Consider the following 21,221-nt stretch of genomic DNA (forward strand, 5'->3'; position numbering starts at 1 on the left):
ACCACATTATGTTTCAGTCTCCTTTTTTAACCTTAAGTTCATTTGCATTGAAGATCTCCTCCATTTCAATACTTTTATGCACACAGCATGTAATTTCACATTTCCTGCAGTGGAGATAATGGAATGTGTTCTACATGATATCACAAGGTCTTTGTCATTCTTTTCTTTAACCAGAAAATGCAACTGCAGATATTCTTGTCTTGGCTGTGATTTGTGTTTGCAGATATAAAGAGCTCTGTGTTGACGACTTCAGTGCTCTTTGGATCTCTAACTGTTTTGATCAGTTCTATCCTGTGGCAGAGACAGAATGTTGTATTAGCCCAGTAAAGGTCACAGGCAGTTGATCTAAAGCTTAACTGCAAGAGGCACGATTGGTCTGTCTGGTTTAGCCTCTTTTAAGGATTTTGTGTCACTGGCATTTGTTGGATTTGATCAAATAGTCAAAAGACTCAAAACATTTTATTCATCTGCCTAAGTCCTGAGCCCCATTTAATTATGCGGATTCAAAAGGGATTTAATGACACCGCTTCACAGTGCTGCAGATATGCACATGTTAAGTATTATCTCTGTGTCTATCCTGCCACCCTGCTTTTAGTTTTTAACTGTGTACACTCTGAATATTTATTTGACAGACACTTTTATCCAGAGTGACTTAAAAAGCTAATGTGTTATGATACATAAACTAGGCTACATCACAACAGACGAGGAACAGCTGTAATATAGGTACAGAGCAACCACAGTTAATATGATAGCCTAAATATTTAAATAGATAAATATTTAAATAGGCTTTGTTTTCAGCTCAGCCAGCTCCTGATGGAAATTTGTGTGCATGTGTGTATATGGATGTGTCTGGGTTTATATATATATATATACATATATATATATATATATATATATATATATATATATATATATATCACCTACCTGTTCAAATTCCATGAGTGGGCCTTTCAGGTTTCTGTGGTGATATTTATTATTTGGTCGGCTCAAGAAATTCCATTTCCTTCCAGCCGCGTGATATTTGAGCTCCCTTTGCATTTGCCTTCAAACTAATGCAGGACTTGAGCTTTGAAGATTAGAGGCCTAGGCCTCTTCCCTCTGAAGCTGTTCTAAACAGAAGAAAGCGGGCCCACATATAAATGAAGTTTCATTATTTTCCTCTCTGCCATGCAATATGTCACGCACAATAATGCAAAATCTAATAACGGCGCTCCTGGTCAGGCCTCCGCGAGGCAGAGAGCACCCTGTGATCCCTGTGCTTCAGAGTGGAGTGGAACTGAGCGGGGAAGAGCCGCAGAGCCGCTGCGAGTCCCGGCCGATGAGACCGGACTGTCAAATCCTCGCAGCGCCCGAGCGGGCCGGGGCCGTTCCATTTTGTGCCTTCCTAAGAGGGTGACAGTGCCATTTTTCTGTCTTCAGTGATTGATAGCGTGGCAACGATGTGTAACCATATCCCCCATATGCATATCGGCCGCCAATAGATCATGCGTACTGTATTTGAAAGGGTGTGGGCAGACATTTACCATACATTTATGCCACTGTTGTTTTGTTTGGCTTGTCATGATGGCTGCAATTTAAATGATTTATCTCTTTCGAAACAAAGTTCGCATTGTCTGCTGGCACAAGAGAGATGGCAGGGTAAGAGCTATCAAAGGAAGAAAATCCAGTTTTGTTAGTGAGAAACTGAATATGTGCATAGTCGCAGCACCTGTAAATGTAGGCCCCTTGTACTTTTTTCCTCACACGTACAAAATATGGTAAAATGACATGATTTTTGGAAATTTAAATCAAAATCAAATGCATTCTATGTCTAAAGTAAAGAAGATTTCTGTTTAATGATGGATTATTTGTTTACGCCTATTCCTGGAGTTGAACTGGATTCCACCCACTCACTTACTTACTCAGTCACTCACTTATTCACTGACTCACTCCTTCACCTACCTAACTTCCCCTGTCAACCTACCTACCTGTCCACCCCTACCTATCTAAAGGTAACTGCCTACCCACACAGGGAGTACTCCAGACTACCCTTGAATCCTTTAAAAAGAAAACCTTTCCCACCTGGGTTCTCACAATTTGTATTTGATTTGTTGTTGTGCTGTTAACAACAGAGATATGGCACTCCATAACACTTTGCCTAAATCAGCAGACGAACTTCATTCTGCAAAGTGGGTCTGAGCCCAATACTTTTCAGCTTAAGGTATTTAGGGTCTGGCGAGAGAAAGTGGTAAACTACAGTGAGCTATTGCTTCATTACTTCCTACAACCAAAATAAACTGTGCCTTTTTAATAAATATATAAAAAATAAAATGAGAATTTGAAAAGCATGAATTATGAGACAAACTGTGGGGGATTCGTCATCCACAGTGGCAATATTGGCTGACAGGATTGCCATCCCTGTAGGCATGTTCAGTTATTCCATGCACAGTTTAGGGCTTATCGTAGTACACATGACAAAATAAACACATTTGCCTTCCTCCTTTTCTCTTAATTGACACAGTAAGGGGTGGATAAAAAGGTTCACTACTTTAGGGATTTAATTTACGGGTAGCCAAATTTGCAGTTTGGTTTATGGATGTTTTGGAGCCCTGTTATGGATGTTTCCCTCAAAAACTGTCACCTCTGTTAGAGTTTTCTTCATTTTTGTCTTCATCAGAGGATGTTTTTGGTTTTGGGTATGGGTTTAGCCAGTTGAGCACTAATAAGCCAATTATGTAAGTCCACTGAGGTTTGCCCTGTAAAGCATTCATGACTTTCGCCTCCTGTAATTAAAAGGCTCTTCCCTCCACTTCTGCAGTTATGCCACAGGCCTGTTTGAATTAATAAATGCATTGGTATTTCAGCTACGGAACAGTCTCTATCAGTGATCCTACTCAGTCACAAGTTTAGTTGAGGGGAAGAAAGCAAAAAAACTTCACTAAGTTCAATCATGCAGTGTTAAGATGCTTCATTTGGTTGTATTAAGGTATGTGGCCAATGAACATAAATACAAAAAACTGTGTCTAGATAACTAGCTAAATGCTTCTAAATCATATCATTCCTTGTCATTCATTGGCAAATTATGGAGGTAGCCTAAACTGTTAGAATTGTAAATTGTAAACTGTTGAAAGTATACACACTAAATATATTAAATCATGGATAGAAACTTAATCATTTATTCTTAGCTGTGGCTGGGTACATGTTAAAGGTCTACATGGATTTGTTTTTTTTTATTATTATTATTATTTTCATTATGCATCTCTCCACGTCACCCTTTTGGAATCACCAGTTGCTATTGTCTGTTGTGCACTAGGCTCATCTGACCACAGTGTTCCTTGCACTCATGCAGGATCAGTCCCGCAGTGCACCAGAAAAGTGAACGTCAAAGGGAGGCGACTCCCTGATGTCATCTGTGCGAATTGTAGATTCCTGATGAGTGTGCCAAGAGTGGTTTGTTGAGAGAACCGTGGCCAAAGAATCCCACCGCGTCTGGGTGGGACAAGGCCGATTGTGCCGAATCGAGGCAGTAGAGTCCTGATCACTGTTGATGAATGACAAAACTCAGACTGAAACACAGGTCTGAGGTGCAGGACCCAGCCTGTGATTGGAATGAGGCAAACACTTTGGCAAACAATGATGACTATGACTGTGAATGAATACAAGAATGAATGGATGGTGTAAATCCAAACTGGATCTGTATCTAAACATTGATACCTCCCATTGGCAGAGATCGGCTGCTTCAGTCTGCATGTATTTTACTCTCGATTTCTTGAGACACCAAGCAAGCTTTGTGATCAGGAGTAATGCTTCAGTGGTCAAAAAGGAAGCCCACATTTTAAATGTTAAAATTAATAAATCAGATGCACCAGCATGATATACATACAATATCATCTTTTTGTCTACCAAGTTTAAAATGTCCTACAGTACCTTTTAATAAAACAAAACCTGGGATATACATCAGATGTTACTACTGTATGTATACCCGTATATTTGCATATATCATAATTTGCTATTCTTATACTATGCTTATTTCATAAGCAGTCAGCATCTTAACACTCAGAGGAGAGGAGAGAGCTACATTAAATCCCAGATTCTTTTCATTGTTGTGTTTACATTGTGTGATTCTGAATAAGGCTTTCCTGTCAAATTAATTTTTGCCTGGCAGCTTTAGGTAGGGGCATTTTAACAGATTTTATGTGTCTGATTTCATCAAGGAAAAAGGCTGGCTTGCACTGGCATAATGGAGTGAAAGAAGAATTAGATGTTATTTAGGCCTAATGATTTTCCCTGATGTCTCTACTTAGAGATCAAACAATATTTCTAGCAGGAGAATGTAGGAGGTCCATTACTCAGAGCGCAGGCTATCTGGTTTTCTTTGCTTTTCCATATATTGTTCATTAAAGTGGCAAAGAAATTTTGTATCTTTCCTTAACTCCCCACCCGCCCCTGGCAGAATCGATCCCTTGCAAATGCAGGCCTCTTTTTCTGAGCAAATGTTTTGCTCAGCTGGACCTTTTAGCTTTCATTGAAAGAAAAACTGAAATAATGTCTGGCTTCCTGTTATCTTTTTTTACTTAAATTACTCACTCTCACTTGTTAATTGGCTGACATTCCTATTAACAGCCCCCCCAACTGTCACATTGCAGACTAGGTGAGAAATTAAGATTAATTCCATTCTGCGGACCACCCGAAAATGTATTTGTCTCTGTGTCTGCTGTTGATGTGGCAGAGGGAGACAACCTGCTGGGTACTGCAGTAATCTGGGGCAGGCACTCTAGCTGTGTGTGCTGTCAGACAATACTTGAAAAAGAGGGGTTGTAAGTATTGCATTTGTATACCACATAGTGCATACACACCCTACTGGTGCCAAACAAATGGAGCTGGGTTGCTACAGATGCACCCATCAGAGGAGAGCTCGCTCTTTTTCGCCTCAAGCCCAAACTGATTGATAGCTGTGATGTCCCTGGAGAAAGAGAGGGGTGGGGTGGGCAGGGAAAGCAAATGGATAAAAATAGTGAGCAAAGATTAGAAATATTCTGTGCTGATTATAGACACTTGAGAGGAAACAAAGGCTTTTTTTTGCTTTTCCCCCACACTCTACAGCACAGGCAGCAGGTGTTTGTGACAGGTGTCTGATTGAGCCTTGCAGAAAGGCATTGAAATGGCAAACAAATTGGAGGAAGCGTTTTTTACTGGTTTCTGGCGGTTGGTGTCACAGCTGATGGATGTTGTTATCCAGGGATGCAAGGGCTGAATGGGGCAGTTGGAGAGTACAGCTCCAGTGATATACAGGATTGTGAGAGGAAGACTGTGGCTAACCATGTCATAAACAGCTAACTCGAGTAGCGTACTTCTCTTTGGTCTGTGAATTAGAGATGGTGTGTCTTCAATGTGATGCAGTAATTGTACTTTTTCTTCTCATCACTCTCCATGGTATAGAACAGTACATGTTATCTTCTGGCTCAAACAGCACCAAAATGGGTAGGCTTACTAATAAGTGGCTTCAAAAAGATGAAAAGTAAAACTAGACATGAAGCATAAACTGAAGTTTAGTTTGGTTGTTTATTTTATTTTAATTTATTTTGGTATCCCTTGGGAACCAGCACGCTGAAGCCAAATGCTTTTGTAGCATAGTCAACAACTGACTAGCTAAACTGACTGTCTTTTTACAAGGACTTCATAGTGGCACAGACTTTATTTGAAGACAATTTTCCGGTAGGAATTATGATTTATTCTAATTTATTACTCAAAATGCAGTACACCCTGCAGCCACAGTGTGTTACTGTGGCCATGGCAGCTTTGCCTTTTTTGAATAATTCTAAACGCAGTGAGGCAAGTGTGACATTACTGCTCAATCTTGAACTTTCTTCTCTTTTTAGTCCTTTGTACTTTAACTACAGTTGGTTGTAAAGAGGGTTGCTTCGTAAAAGGAATGAATGAGTAATGAACTATGCATTTTGCAAGGGGGTTGGGAGGGGATGGACTCGTCCTCATATTGAAACTGACCTTTTCAGAAAAAACAGCTCCACTGTGCATTGGATGAGAACTATGCCTGCCATCTTCTGGTCATGGATACACTGTCACATGACTGAGAAAAGAGCTTTCAGAATTGATCTTTTGCTTATGGAGATGTGTTTGAGAGAGAATGAGGTTTTCTCACTGTAGCAGAAGGCAGCAGTATGCGAAAAAAAAAGTGAAGAGGAATGACACTTCACAGGGGATTATGTGCACTGTATAGCTCGTTGTCAAAAGGTGACACTACCAAGGCCAGAGGTATTCTGTTAATGGTTATGTTTAACCCTGCATCTGCCAGACCAACCTCTGAAATTCAGAGAACTGGCTTCCTCTCGGGCTGTAAAGCGGGGCTGACAAAATCCTTTGCAATCATTTCCTTGCATGCAGAAATCCATGAAGTATTCCCATCAGAAGCGTGCCCGGCGTTTCTGTGTTCCTACCTCTCTCCAAGCCTTTCTAACGGGGTTGGGGGGGGGGGGGGGGGGGGGGGGGGGGGCTTGAGCATAAATCATGCAATTTTATCGCGCACCAACATCTTAATACCTTTGTAAGTAGGGCCTTTAAGTCTAAAGCAGTTTGTTTAATATTGACTATGCTCTGTAATCCATTTTCAAATGATACCGGCTCTTGTTCAGTTGAGACATCAGTGGCGTTGCCACTCTCTTTCTTTCTCTTTCTTTCTCTCTCTCTCTCTTTCTCTCGCTCTCTCTCTCTCTCTCTCTCCACCCCCTCAGTTTTAGATGTCACTGTTTTGCTGGCAGCAATATGACAGCTCATGGTAATGGGATAGAGTGTAAAATTGAATTATAGCACAAGGGTAATGCGGCAGAATGGCAGGTGTATAGTGGATTCTACGCGGACAGCCTTGATTGGTGGCAGCTGTGAAAGGTTTTTTTTTTTTTTGTTTGACCATGTAGGTATGGTGGAGCATACGGTTCATGACTCGCAGTTTTGAATAAGAACCTTTGCTTAGTGCACAGTGGTAACAGACAAATCATTTGGCAGCATCTACTCTTACTGCACATTGCCGCAGTGGAAAGGTTAGAAGTAGTTTAATCTATGTATAGTATTTCCAGTGATGGCCTTAATTTTGACCCTAATTTGCACATTTTTGTTTTATTTTTCTTGTATAAATGGTAAAACTATGAGGTGGATATTACTTAAAATACTTAAATAATGTTGATTTCACATAATGTTCTGAAAGGTTGGAGGAATGTTAATGTTTTGTATTCATGAATGTGGTGTTGATTGGCAATTTTCTAAGAAAGCACACAGCACAGAATCTTACTCTCAAACACAATGTATGCCTTATGGGAGAAATGAGATTGTAATTCTTAAAAATGGAGATCTTCATTGCAGTAACCTTTTTTTACTCCCCTAAATGCATTGCTTTTAAACTGCAGAAAAGCAAGCGTGTGAGTGAATGAATAGGCATTGAGTTATGCCAGGACCTTTCTGTTCTGTCCATCCTCAAGTGTGCAGCTTGCGGAGGAAGCAGCTTTGCTTAATGCTGCTGTTTACCTCCCATGAGGTTAGATGGCAGTTGCAGAAATGTCAAAGTAATTAAGAAAAATAAAACAACTTCTTATCTTATAACCATTTTATATTTGATTCTGTTGTCAGAATCTTTCATACGCTGTTAATGACACTGTGTCATTATGAATAATACACTAATTTAGGGATTTACTCTGCCAGTAATGAAGTGCACTGTGTGAGCTCTGTTAACACATGGCAGTATTGTTGCTTAGACCAATTTTTGCTTAGACCATTTTGAAAATGGTTGGTGGAATGTTCTTCTCTTTCTTTGGGCATTAACTCCAAGCTCGCCAGAAATTTGACTTCATTCACCGACAAAATACTGCAGAATCTTCGGAAAGTGGTGTAACCTTTTTCACCTGACTGTTCCTTTGTAGCTTAATATCATTAGTTTCATTTAAAACAGGTTGTTAAAATAAGAGAAGACCATTGATACCTTCAGGCTAAATTGGCCTTTGTATTCTTGTATGTTAGAACAGAGGTGATTTGGTGCTTCTGTGAGTAAAGGAGTTTGGGAACGCAGGTTTCTGAGTTTGGAAGTTGAACTTGGAGTGCTTTTTGGTTTTCTTCGCCGTTTCCCCTCCAGTCTGAGACACTGCCCCCTACAGGTCGCAGCGGTGTTCAGAGGTGCACGCTCAGCCCCACATGCAGCGCACAGCTATGCCTGCCCATGCGTGGTGACTGACGGCTCCTGCAGGAGTGGCTGCCCCATTTTCCCCCTGCAGCGCGTGACTCGCAGCGGCGCAGACCTTTGAAAAGCTCAAAGCCTCCGGGAGGGTTTTCTGCAGTCCCCTCAGACTTCTTCAAGGATAAGGCTGCTACTGATGCATTTAAAGTCCTCCAGGGTTTATTCAAAGGACACTTTGGCTTTTTATCACTAATATCAAGGTGGAAGGAACGATAGTGCTTCTGTGACATCACTCCGGCTTTTCTTGAAGGAGATGTGGAAAATGGAAAAGGGACATTTTTTTGTCTCCCTAAGGAAAGGAAGTTGCTAATTGGCCAAAGTTCTTTCCCCCTAAATTTCTTGAGATAATTGGTTGGTATCAAATATTTAGTTCTTGGCGCGCCAGTGAAGCCTCTGTCATTCAGTCAATCCTATGCAGCAAACTTCTCAGCTTCTTTTTTTCCTCCCTTTATATGAAAATTCTTTCTGCTTTGTGCATTTCATGTTGTCGTGAATGGTGGGCCACATAATTACATACTGCAGTTGAGTTGTGTTCCTTAAAGGTATGTTCATCCTGCCTCTGACAGTGAGTTCAGGGGGGAGATTAACTGATCATCTCAGTTGCTACAAAACAGTTCAGCTTTTAAACAGGTATGCCTTTAAGTCTTTTCACATTTAATTTACAAATGAACTGTGTTGTGCCTCAACGACAATGAAACAAAGTTTCTGAGAGACTGTAGGTCCTATACGGGGGCTTACCTTGATTGCTTTAGCTTGGGGATAAATGTCACTGTATTTCTTTGCTATGTAGGGATTTAAAATTACATGTGTTTGGCAAATTCTCTCCTCTGGTGTCATTAAACTCCCAAATATCGTGCTATGTCTCAGTATGACACATTATTTTGTAGGGACAGAATACTGTACATTACAGTGTTTATTAAACAGATTGATTGTTTAACATTTTTAGCTGTTTTATCCAGTTACTCCAGGAGCCAAACTTATAAACAACTCAGTGTGTGCAGAAGCAGAGTACTTCTACTGTCGTTTGGTGGGAATCAGGAGAAGCGTCCTTGTTCATGCATGCTCAAGATCCATGCTGTTGTCCTTTTTCTGCTGAAATACAGTAGAGCCACAGAGGTTTTTTAGTGATCAGACTCTTTATTATACTGTATAGGAATGCACACTTCTGGCTGACTGCATCAGTTGTTCCTGATCATGCATGCTCTGCAGATTTAATTACTTGCTCTCTAGACACATATAAAAAAAAAAAAGATGGTGGAAATCAGGGAGAGGTTGGCGAAGAGAGAGGCAGAAACCGCGCTGTCCCCAGAGTCATGTATTTATGTTGGGAAAATCAGTTCAGTGGAGTGTTTCTGTAATGGCACCCCACAGTATAATGATCTGCGATGACCCCCAAAATGAGGGGATTAGGACAGGGCTGTCTGGAGCAGAAATAATGGGCCTGGCACAGTAGGTCTCGGGCCCCAGCCATCCGGCTGACACGGCATAAATGGGTCCTGGGAGCGTCCCGCCCCACGCTGTCAAATAGAACCGGCGCACCCCACACACCCCCTCCACCCTCCCTCCCCTGTCCTGTCCGCCCGAGCGCTCTTTACAGCTCCAATGAAACTGGCTGCTACAGCACACGCTTCATTAGGGCATTACACCTGAGTGGGCAGCAGTTGAAAGCTTGTGACGATGTTCTGTTAATATGCTGTGACCGCCAAAAAAACAGCTCAATTGCGGCTTCCCAAACGCGGCCAGTTATGCCGTACATTAGCTGCGACTGTGTTCACTAAAGTTGATCGTATCAGTCCCAGCTGGTCTTGCTCACAGCATCAGTTGCCTCATGACACTAAGGTGAGGCCAGGGAGCAGGTTTCTGTCAGATGGCAGTTTACAGAATGTTCAGTCAATGCAGCATGATGATCACTCCCCTCTAAATGATCTCTTTGTGTGCATGTGTTTGTATGTTTGAATGTGTATGTGTTTCTTTTCCCTTTGTGTCTGAAAGGTGGTTTGTTGGGTATGGTTTGTAATGAGGCATAGTCCAGTTGTCACCAATCCTGTGATGCCTTATTTTGTGCATTGCGTTTTTATTTGACCAGAAAACTATATGAAACGGCATCACATTTTAGTAACTCTGCCTCAAAACAGGTTTGCACTTGCAAACTAACATTTTTACAGGCATTTCTTGTTTGGTTTACACCACTTACAGAAAACAATATATTCAAAAATGTCAGGAAATCAAATGCAATAACTGCCTGCTCTATATCCAAAGTAATGTATGTCAGATTGTTTTAAACCAGAGCGGATGAGAATGATATTTCTAATACCCTAGAAGAAAAAGCTGTGCAGTCGTGGTCGGGCTGTGGGCCTACAGGCAGCTGGCTATAAGCATATGGCTAATGGTGAAATCACTTTGTAAGGGTAGACCACGGGTGCTTCTTTGTGTGTGATCATTTTGCCTCTGCAGATCTCCTTAATGGTATTAGAAGAATGGGCATGTTTTAGTATTCCGTTAAGGGACATCTGATACATGGGGAGGGCAATTTAATTAAGTAAAAAGCCAGAAATGAAAGCAAGTGACAAAGGTTGTTGCATTGTGTTGTCCCTCTGCAACCAGGTGCAATCATCTCTCCCTCAGACATCGGAAAGGCAGTGGCTGAAATAAGTCACGGCTTTTCCTCCCTTCTCCCCCTGAAAAAACAAAAGTAAATAAATGGATAGACCTAAATGATGATAATGATAAATGATAAATGATAAGAACATTTTGTGGATTTCAGGAGAGTGAATAGCTGGTTCATCTGTGAGCAGTGGATTAACACATTTTACTAGTGTTGCCAGAAGGAATAATCTTAAAGAGTCCCTGCAGAGTTAACAACTTAGAATTGCTGTTTCAGAAATAAAGCATCCAATAAACATGTTTATTGGAGTCTTAGTCATACCTTATTCTTGTCATTTTGAACCCCCATCTCACACACAAAAATGCCAAGCCACCTCCACATAGGAACATTTAATAAAGTTACCATTTGACAACATAAGGTGTATGTTAGACATTCACAGAACAAGCTGCTTGTTGAACACATAGCTGGTGGGGATGAAAATTAAAAAAAAAAACAAGTCACACTCAAATTCAAGACACTACCATCAGTTCCTCCATCAGGCTTTGTTGAAAAATTGTAGATTAGAACAATTGTAATTGGATGAATGTTTTGCAATGCTAAAATTGGATCCATTTTAGAGGGCTTTATCCATTCTGTCTGACAGGTTCTAACAATTGTAAAATTTATGTGACTAAAATGACTGCCATTTTTGAATATATTCTAATTCTCAAAACTATTTGTTGTTGCTCATTGTCAGACAGCATACTATATCAGCTCCATTTCTTTTTAGGTCTTTTTCAGTGGATTAGTAAATTCTGAATTTATTCCATTGCATGTGGGATGCTTTACTTTTGTTACATTCCCTGCGCACTGTAATTTTAACAATGCTAGTGCTTATCAATTCAGCATTTATTATATAATGTATACAAAGACCTTGTTTTTTGTTTTCTTGTTTTTTAGTTGTTTTATTTTAATTTTCATTTATTTTTTTATATTTTTGCTTTGTTTGGTTTCCCCTCTTTCTTGTTCCCTGTGAGTACACTGACCTTTTCATTTGCAATAATGGCAAATGGTGTTTTAGCTGCTCTCTTGGGTTTGACACAAAGCATATGAGAATGTGGGCTCTCTGTAGTATGCATTGGGTCCATTGTTCTGCCAACACTATTGATTTTGCGGTGAATGCTTGAAATCCCTAAAGGTTCTGTGTTAGCTGAAGGACTCATCTTTAAAAAATGCAACCAAAGTGGAATACATAATAAAACTTCTCGGGTGCCCATGTTTATCTGTAAGCCCTTTTTGGCACTGTAGGCATGGAATTTATTCTGTAGCATATTAGGGGGGAGGTTGTGAAATTCCTTATTCTGTGAATTGACCTTGTACACTGCTATCACAAGAGTGTTAAAGACAACTGTCAGTTGCTGCCATCAGTAATGTACATATTCCATAGTCCTCAGAATTTATGTAGCAGATGTTATTTGTTAGTATACTTTAAGTTTAAAGTAGGACTTTGGTTTTTTAGAACTTCCATATCCTTTTTGAAAATCTGGGGAACTGCCTACTTTTACCAGACAGCTGACCAGCATGCTGGAACAAACTAAACCAGTCAACAGTGCTAATGCTAAAGAGGAATGGTTTGAGTTTAACCACTCCCATCACACACCTGTGCCATTTTGCTGTGTGTGCACAATGACCATTGTCATTGCAGCTCACATTGTGTCACCTACCATCAACCCCAACGCTTCTGATGGCCATGGGGTCAAATCATTATGCTGATGTTTGTCTTTAAAATGTTTCCCACTCCTCTTTTGAGCCTTGGGGTTTCCACTACCACAAATCCATTCCCCTCATACTACATTCATACTGCTGTTCCTGCCGTGACCCATCTCTTTTTTAACCATCCGGGTGGTTATCCAGCTGTTCTGGTGTGGAGATGCAGTCACACCCCTCTCCTTATGGCCACTGCTGTCATCATGCATGCGGGGTTAAAAATGTAGCAAACTTTACTCCAAGCATTGCTATTCATGCTAATATGTTTTCTAGTAATGTCTTTATTTTAATTCAAGGCAGCATCATGAATTTGGTAGGCATAAAAATCTAAGGAAAATGCTGTCTGTGTAGGTGTCAAAGTTAAGGATAAAGCACATTACCACCAGATTCAGTAAGCCTTATCTGTAGAGAAAAAGCTAATTCTTTGATAACCTGTGTATTTTCTTTCCTACTTTGTCAATTGCAGTTGTTTCTTACCAGTTAACAAGGGGCATCATAATTTCACTGAGGACACTGAGGAATGTGTTTGTCTCAGAAAAATAAATATGGCTCTCCATGCCCACCTCTTTTCTTTTGGACAACATGATGGCAGGTTTTGAGATGAAGGGTTAAACGGTGGGCTGCCTTGCTGTTTAGAAAATTGTAACCGTGGAAGGCAGGCTGCGTGCCATGGGTCCACACGGCATGCTCCAGCCCTTCCATCAAATTCCTATTGAGATAAAAACGTGAGTCTCCACTCCTAACCTTTTAATTAAATGAAAGCGCAGCTGGTCACGCACAAGGTGGAGCCTCAGTCACGGGGTCTGTCTGTGCTCCTCAGCCTCTGGTCCTGCTGTCACCCGGGCATGGACAGAATGCCCGAGCACAGCCACATGCTGCTGCTACCAAGGTTGTTGGTGACAAGCAGACTGGCACCAAGTGCTGTACACGGCTGAAACTCATTCACGTGACTTTTAGGGGTTTGCAGACATGTTCTTTCCAGTGACAAAATTGTCGAAATATATTTAATTTAGTTGTGAATTTATTGATTAACTTTTCATGGCATACATGTCCCTTGCATACGGCATAACTGGCTTTAATGAAGTAAATGGGCGCTGACACATATACAGGAAAAAACGAAAAATTTTATTGAAGGAAGCCACTTCTTATTTTATTACCTAAAATAACACAACTAAATGACTTTAGAGGTACTTAGACATATTGTAATACATGACAATGTTGTGAAAAGTATTTCTAAATAGGTGGAGTCATACTTACTTTACCATTGTGACTGTATGATATAGACCACATTACCAGTTTTCATCCTACTTTTTCATGTTTTACTCAAATTAGGCCAGTGAGCAGCAGACATATAGATTGTTCTGCACCATTGTGATTAAATGATGAAATCCTCCATTAATTTTATACACTGAAAAGAACAACGGCCCTCGCTCTCATTACCTTACAAAAATTGACCGTTCATTTAATATTTCTAACAAGCTGTGAAATGAGTTCCCAGCAAAAGGGCTGTTTTGAAATGCTTTTAAAGTGCAATAATGGGAAGAGCTGGGCACAACTAAAAGCAGGCAGAATGGTTGGGGCACTGCGAAGAAGTAATGGCCTCTCTTCTCTGCTATTATACGGCCTTGCAACAAGAGTTCTATGGTAAGAGCTCCTTCCCAGAGATCTGAGTCTGGTGCAGACAATGTATTTTTCTGTTTTGATCAGCAGAGGAACAAAAAGAACACACACACACACACACACACACACACACACACAAAAGGAAGATGTAGAGAATACATGAATATTTTTTTTGTTATTTGCACCGCTTTTATTATCCATGAACATAATAACCCCAGGAACAAGAGCAAGAGCTCCTGCCTGTCAGAAAGAATTAGCGTTGACCAGACGGACAAGGCGCAGTTCTCTCTCATGCACAGCTGTCCACTCAACACACTACGGCCAGCTCGTCTTTTCACCTGTGACCGTTAGCTCGTATCGAGTTCATTGTTGCTACAGATCTAGCTGTATTATTTTTATTGAGCCGTAATGTCAGTTTTATGGTTTGATTCCCCTGGCGGCTGGTAAATGTTTTGCCAGCTTAGCCTCATCCCTCCCCGCTCCCATCCTCCCTCCCTCCTCTCCCGGGGCACTAACTGCGACCGCCGGCACCGGACTGCTGCCAGTGTGTGACCTTACTCTCCAAGGGCTGCCACACGCATTTTGCCTGAAATTATTCTATTTATATTGGCCTGGTAGAATGGCATCAGAAGTGTCCAATGGCTGAATGGCTGGGGCCTAATAAATCCCTGCTTAATAGAATCCAGACAGGGGAGCATATGGAAGAGTGCGCTTGCTCCAATTCATTGCGCTGATAGTAACCGGGAGTAGGAGGAACTCCTCTCCGCATGTTTTATAAATGATCTGGCTGCTAACACGTGCTGTGCCACATACAGCACTCTCACATCTCCAGCTGTCTGTCTGAAGGAAAGGCAGAGGAGCCTCCTCTTTCCAAGCACAACAAAGCAGTGCTGAGAGCAGGGTCAGAGACACTGAGAGGGAACACATCCAGGAGCTGGGTCTTCCTTTAAGCCTCGCCGTCTTATTCTCAACCACACTTGTTCGCTACCTAGATTGTAAATGCATTCCGTCTGAAATCCTTTTCTGTTTTATGTTTTAGGTTTTTTCATGTATAGGATATATATTACACAGCTATAGACATTATAATGGTATTTTTTAATGTTGCGTATGCACATTGTCATCATTAACTTAGCTGCCTGCAGGTGGATGTTTTCAGATTTAAAGAAATAATAAAGAAATACTGCGAAAGCCATGTCTGTGAAGAGAGCAGTGTGTATTTGGTTCAGATTCAAATGAGTTGAATCTTTATTTTTTGGAGCCGCGCAGACCCCAACATCTCAGGCCTTAATGAAGCAGTCTAGGGCCCTCAGCCTGGTGGCCGCCCATAGAGACGGATTGTGCCCAAATGCGGGCCTCTCAGCGGGACCCCTGATAATGAAACGCACTGGGAGCTGAAGCCAGCGGAGGTTTCCTTGCGTGGTGTGTGGTGATTGGCTGCAGATAGAAGGCGAGGAGGAGGTGGGAGAAGCTGGGGGGCACATGGGCTTTTCTCCCTGCAGAGCAGGAGTGGTGCCGGTGGGAGGGGCTGTACTCAGATAGGCTCTGTGGGAGGTGCAGGGGAGCGCAGCTCCACAGGGCTGCTTTACATCAGCAAACTCCACCTCTGTGCCCCATAAACTCACTGCAGCGGCTCCTTCTCAAGGCTCGCACTGAGCTCCAAAATCATCAATATTTTCTCCTCCTGTGTTCTTCTCTTTTTGACAAAAGCGCATATAAGTACATTTTTTTGTCCATATAAATATTTCTGTATAATATGTATGTGAGTGTTTGTGTATGTGTGTGTGTGTGTGTGTGTGTGTGTGTCTGTCTGTCTGTCTGTCTGTGAGAGTGGGTATCAGTGTGTGTGCATAACATACATAGATTAGGGATGATTTCTATTGGACATTTCTGCCATGATGCAAGGATTAGCCCTTTTTGCAATGTTGTAATGTTGCGTTGTTGATGCTTGGTTTTGTAAGGGTTTTGCTAAGATCATTTTCATTATTATGTGTTTTCCTTACTTCTTTTTCACTAATAGCTTCTTCAGTAACTAACATTATAGTTATTATAACAATGGCAGTGATAATAACAGTGATGAATCCGGGTTTTCAGGTGATGATATCCTTACCTTTCCTGTGAAAGCTGGAGTGCTTTTTTCATTCTGCACTGTTGACTTGTGTGTCCAGCATGTAGAGTGGGTGCTTTGAGCAGAAACTCTATGTGAAGGGCTCTTCTGCTGATGTGAATGTAAAGAGAGTCAGAGGGGTTCATTAATGCAGCTCAGGCACACTGACCCCCAGTTAATGTTCCTCTCGTTTTAAAGCAGGGAGCACCTTTAGTTTGAAACAACTCATGTTTAATGTATCTCTGTGGTTTGAGCATTTACCTTCACCTTGGGGGTAGAGTATGGCCATCCACAGAGACGATTTTCACACTGGGGAGGTGGCCTGGGCAAGACCACAGAGACACGGTCATGCAGAGTTATTCTTCTCCATCTGGCATTTACTTAACATGGGCACCGCTCTCTAGGGCCTTGTGTTGCGGGTGTCTGATTTTGAGGGTAGCCCCGGGTCCCCTAAGGCCCTGAACCAGTTTGTGGCGTCACCTCAGCCCTGACTGGAATCTTTAGCAGAGCCAAGCCACAGTCGACTCACTGAGCGCACTGTTCAGCTCTGAACCCTCTACAACATTCAGCATGTGTACACTGTATTTTTTTGATTCCCGGGACACTGTTCTGATTCATTTCAGCAGTGAATTATAAAAGCAGATGGAAAAGAGTGTTTGGCCTTAGACTGAAGAATGTGATGGTGATGTCATAGTTCAGGTCAGTTGCTCAGGCCGTGTTAGCCATTTGGTCCTTTCACGTTGGCGTGACTTCGCCATCTTGCCAGATCCAAGGCACTTTTGCATCGTGGTCCAGCATTGTCCAGTTTCATTGATCTTTAGTGGAGTCACTCCGGCAGGCCTTGGCTCTATGTCATCCTTCTGGTTTTCTGGCACTGTAGCCAGACCAGCTGAACTGCTTCCTCCTTATGATGTCAGTGATGGTGTTGTTCACATTCACGTTTTTTGGTGAGATGCCGTCCGTCTGGTCATCTGATAATGTGGCCAGACCAGCTGAACTGTTTCTTCCTTATGATGTCAGTGATGGTGTATGTTTGACATTCACATTTCACACTCTTTTGCTTTCTACCCTTTTGGAAACAGTGATAGTCATGATCATTCAAACTAAAGATCTGCACAGCCTGAAACTGAAATCTGAGTCCGACCATACATGTACACTTTAATACCCAAACCAAACCCAGCCCGAAGATGATAACTGATATCTGTTACCTGCCCCGGACCCAACCCGAATCCAGTGTGACCGTGGGGGGGGCTCGCATGAAAACGCTATTAATTACAAAACCGTCTACTAATAATAAAGAAATTAAATCAATTACATTCAGCTGCTTACATATATCAAAATTTTTATCAAAACCTCTCCTTTTTGTTAGTCAGTACAAGTAAACACATAAAAACTGGAAAATTCACCTCAACATTTGAACAAAATGAACAGTCATATTCAGGAAAAACAAGGGGGCTATTAGATAAAAGTTTTTTGCTGTCTGAACAGCTGTCCATTAGCCTTAAAAAACATTAATTTCCATTGGGTGTGTCATTCATGCAAAATGAGATATTAACCTATATTCCAGACAGCAGCGCATTGACAGCTTAACATCCAGCCAGACCTGATCCAACCCCAACTGCTATAATGCAATTTAAGGGCCCGAAACTGGTATGTTTTGTCAGGTCTCATTGGGTTCAGGTCAAGTTTCTGGGCTTAAATTCAAAGGTACCTCATTTTATTGCTTAAGTCTTTCTAATATCTTTATTGATAAATGTCCCAGTTTTGGGTACAGGTAGTGGCAGAATGAGAGCATAAGCAAACTGAAGGTTTGCATTCACTCCAGATCGCTGCTTGCATTCTTATGACGACTGCTAAGGATGTCAGTCTCTTTACGTCTTTGATCTGTCTGTAATTACGTTTCCTAGAAATAAAAACTGGTTGATGTGCTCTATGATCTTTCCATTGATTAGTATGTCTGTAGGAGATTGATTGCACCATTGATTTTCATTCCCCACTTTCTGCTAGGCCTCACCTAATACTTTTGCTTGTAGGTGTAGCTTGCTGAAAATTGCTGATGGTAGTGCTGTGTCAACCACATGTCTTGTATATGTGAACAGCAGGGTTGCAGGTTGGACTGTAGACTTTCAGTTTTTATTACAAATGCTAAGAGGATGTTGGTGAGTGTTGGTAATGGGAGGCCACTGTGGCATACAAGTTATGCATCTGAATTCAAATGTATTATGTCCCATGTTTGCCTATGTATACAAATAATTCCATTTCATTTAGTATTTGATGTTTAATATTTGAGTTTAAATTAGACTGACTGTCTAGATGAATGTTCACTTTCATACTGTATATCTTGTCCTTAAAGTAACTCATCATTGATATTTGCATAATATATAGAACTTGTACCCAATTAAAACTACTGTGCATGAATGAATTATCGGCACATGCCTTTATTATTACCAGCAGAGTTAGCCCCAGCAGTCTTGCAGAATATTGTTGCTATTGTTGAGTATTTTATGGAAATAGAAAATGCTCCTTATGGTCTTCAGAAGAAACTTATTCACAAATCTAATTCTTTTGCGGGGTAATGTACTCTAAGCTAAGGTACTACTGATTCATAACTGATTTCATACCCCCCCCCCCCCCAAGAAACAGCAGTATTAGTGATAATAGTGATCATTTTATTCATATTGTTATTGATGGTATGAATAACAATTTTTTTTGTAGTTTTTCCACACTCTGATACATGTGTTGGTATGCTACATGCTTGGTTCCTGAGCATGCAGAGAGAAAGGATATTTAGTGTTTACCATGATTTAAATGTGTCAAATATTGGCAAGAAACAGGATTTTCTGATTAAAATATGCCTCAAAGCACAATACTGACAGTTCTTGTTGGCTTTAAACAGCTTAAAACATGTAATTCCTGCCAAGTGCAGTGCATTATGGGTAACAGCTGCTAATTTACAATAGCAGATGCAGAGTGGAGGGATATCAGACATACCAACCTGTACTGTATACTTATGTTTTTCCTTATTACTGTAATGTTTGGCACCTCTTACCTGTGCTTTCCCCCTGGTATTACAAATATGTACATAGTACAAAATGCTGAAGTCACTCTAGATTATCTGGATATTAATGAAATGCTATGTTGTTTTTCATTAAGGGGTGTTGTGTTTTCAGAGTGCCCTTCCTTACAGCCTTGTGTGGATCCGACACAAAAGTAGTTTCTGGCATTCAACAGGGCCAGTTATCAAAGTGCTATGATGAAACACAACATGACTCTTGTCCTCACCAGTCCCCAGGACCTTGTTGCCTTCCAGGTCAAAGGTCAAGGTCTCTCTTGCAGATTTCCAGTCTCTGACCGAGACTCATGGAACTCACTTCTTGGATTTAAATTAAACTTGACACAAATCTTTTCCTCACTGTTGCTTGTTGATGGTGATGTTAAAAGGTCAACTGTCAGTTTCACAAAGGCAAAATCTGTGACTTATTGCTTGTGGATTTGTACTTCTAAATCAAGTATTCATGTGTATCTCTTATGCATTCATTCTTGCATATAAGTTACCCACCACTTCAATGCAAATGGATAAATAGTACCTTACATAAACTTTTATTTCACTGTGGTTATATGAAATTTGTGATATTTATGCTTTTTTCCATATTTCACAGTGCTGTTTCCTATTATGTGATTTTCATGCAAGTAGGTGTTTGACCACCCACCATGCACTGGCTTATTATAAGTATGGAATATTGAATATGTTGAATATTTTCAGTTTGGATGAACATCATGAATCATGTCAGATCTTGCTTATAAAATGATTTGTCTGTGTGATGTCTCATTCAAGTAGGTCACAGGCATCTTGATCCCAAATGATGGTTTGCAGTGCAGTAATTTGGGAGATAGTTTTGAGAATAATAACAAAATATTTAAGATCATTTTTATATCTAATTCATTACAATGTACTGAATTGTGGCATGAACATAATGGCAAGTAGGCTTAAGGGGGAAGTTTGAAAGCTGTGCACAATCTTATGTATGTGCATGTAAGTGTGATCTCATTTGCCATTGACTTAAGTTGTGCCTCTATCCAGTATAAGTAAAAGAAACATTGTTCTTTACCCTAAGAGAAAAAGATGATTTTTTTCTTCCTTCTGCAACATATTGAATCCAGCATTCTCTGAAGTTAACCAAAAATTGTGCGTAAATGAAAAAGACAACACTAAGCTTTCAAATGTATTGATGAAGCACAATTTGATTGGCCCTAGAGGTAGTCCAGTAGTGTGCTTTCTTCTGCTTTTGTATTAATCAGGGGGTTGTTTGTTAATTGGGCCTGTTTCTTATACCTCTCTTCTCTCCTTTCTTTCTGTTGGGTGACACAGGAACTGCACAGAACATCCCAGGTATGCTAACCCTTCTGCTTATTCACACATTTTTTCTTACACAATGCATGCCATACCTTTCTCTCCATTCACATTTCTTCTTTCCATCAAAGAAGCGGTCCTAGCGATGTCCTTCACTCACTGGAATGGCTAACTGAATGAGTGGTTCCCCCAAAGCAACAACACTGTTTTCATTTCACCACTAGATGGTACAGAGGGGAAAAGGCCCTGACAGCGGGATCTGCTTTCTTGTGCCAGAATCATATCAAATTATGTTGGCGTAGTTGTTTCACAAGGCTCCACCCCTGTAAAGTGAGATGTCATGCAGTGAATAAGCCTCTTTACAATTAGTAGTGAGTTACAGTGCTTGGTAAAAATACACTGCTGTCAATTCGCCACTGTGAACTCTTGCACAAGAACTGCAAACCATGTGTGAATGTTACAGTGATAGATTCTTTCACTGTTGAAAAGCAATTTTGATGTAGAAATATCATTTCATGTGTTCATTGAGAAAGTGTGTGTGTCGGACTCCATCACTTACATTTGTTATCTGTTTGAA

General features: G+C 40.9%; 1 protein-coding gene across 3 annotated transcripts in view; it reads left to right on the forward strand.

Annotated features, from left to right (window-relative positions):
* Window positions 1–21,221, forward strand: part of cadm1a (cell adhesion molecule 1a) — a 262,268-nt gene that overhangs the window by 168,770 nt on the left and 72,277 nt on the right. For all 3 annotated transcript variants that reach the window (XM_036524508.1, XM_036524509.1, XM_036524510.1), the window contains exon 2: window positions 20,663–20,683. In XM_036524508.1, coding sequence (XP_036380401.1) covers window positions 20,663–20,683 — 21 coding nt within the window. The remainder of the gene's footprint in view (window positions 1–20,662; window positions 20,684–21,221) is intronic.

The sequence above is a fragment of the Megalops cyprinoides genome, chromosome 3 (assembly GCF_013368585.1).
Source record: "Megalops cyprinoides isolate fMegCyp1 chromosome 3, fMegCyp1.pri, whole genome shotgun sequence".
NCBI classification, from domain to species: Eukaryota; Metazoa; Chordata; class Actinopteri; order Elopiformes; family Megalopidae; genus Megalops; species Megalops cyprinoides.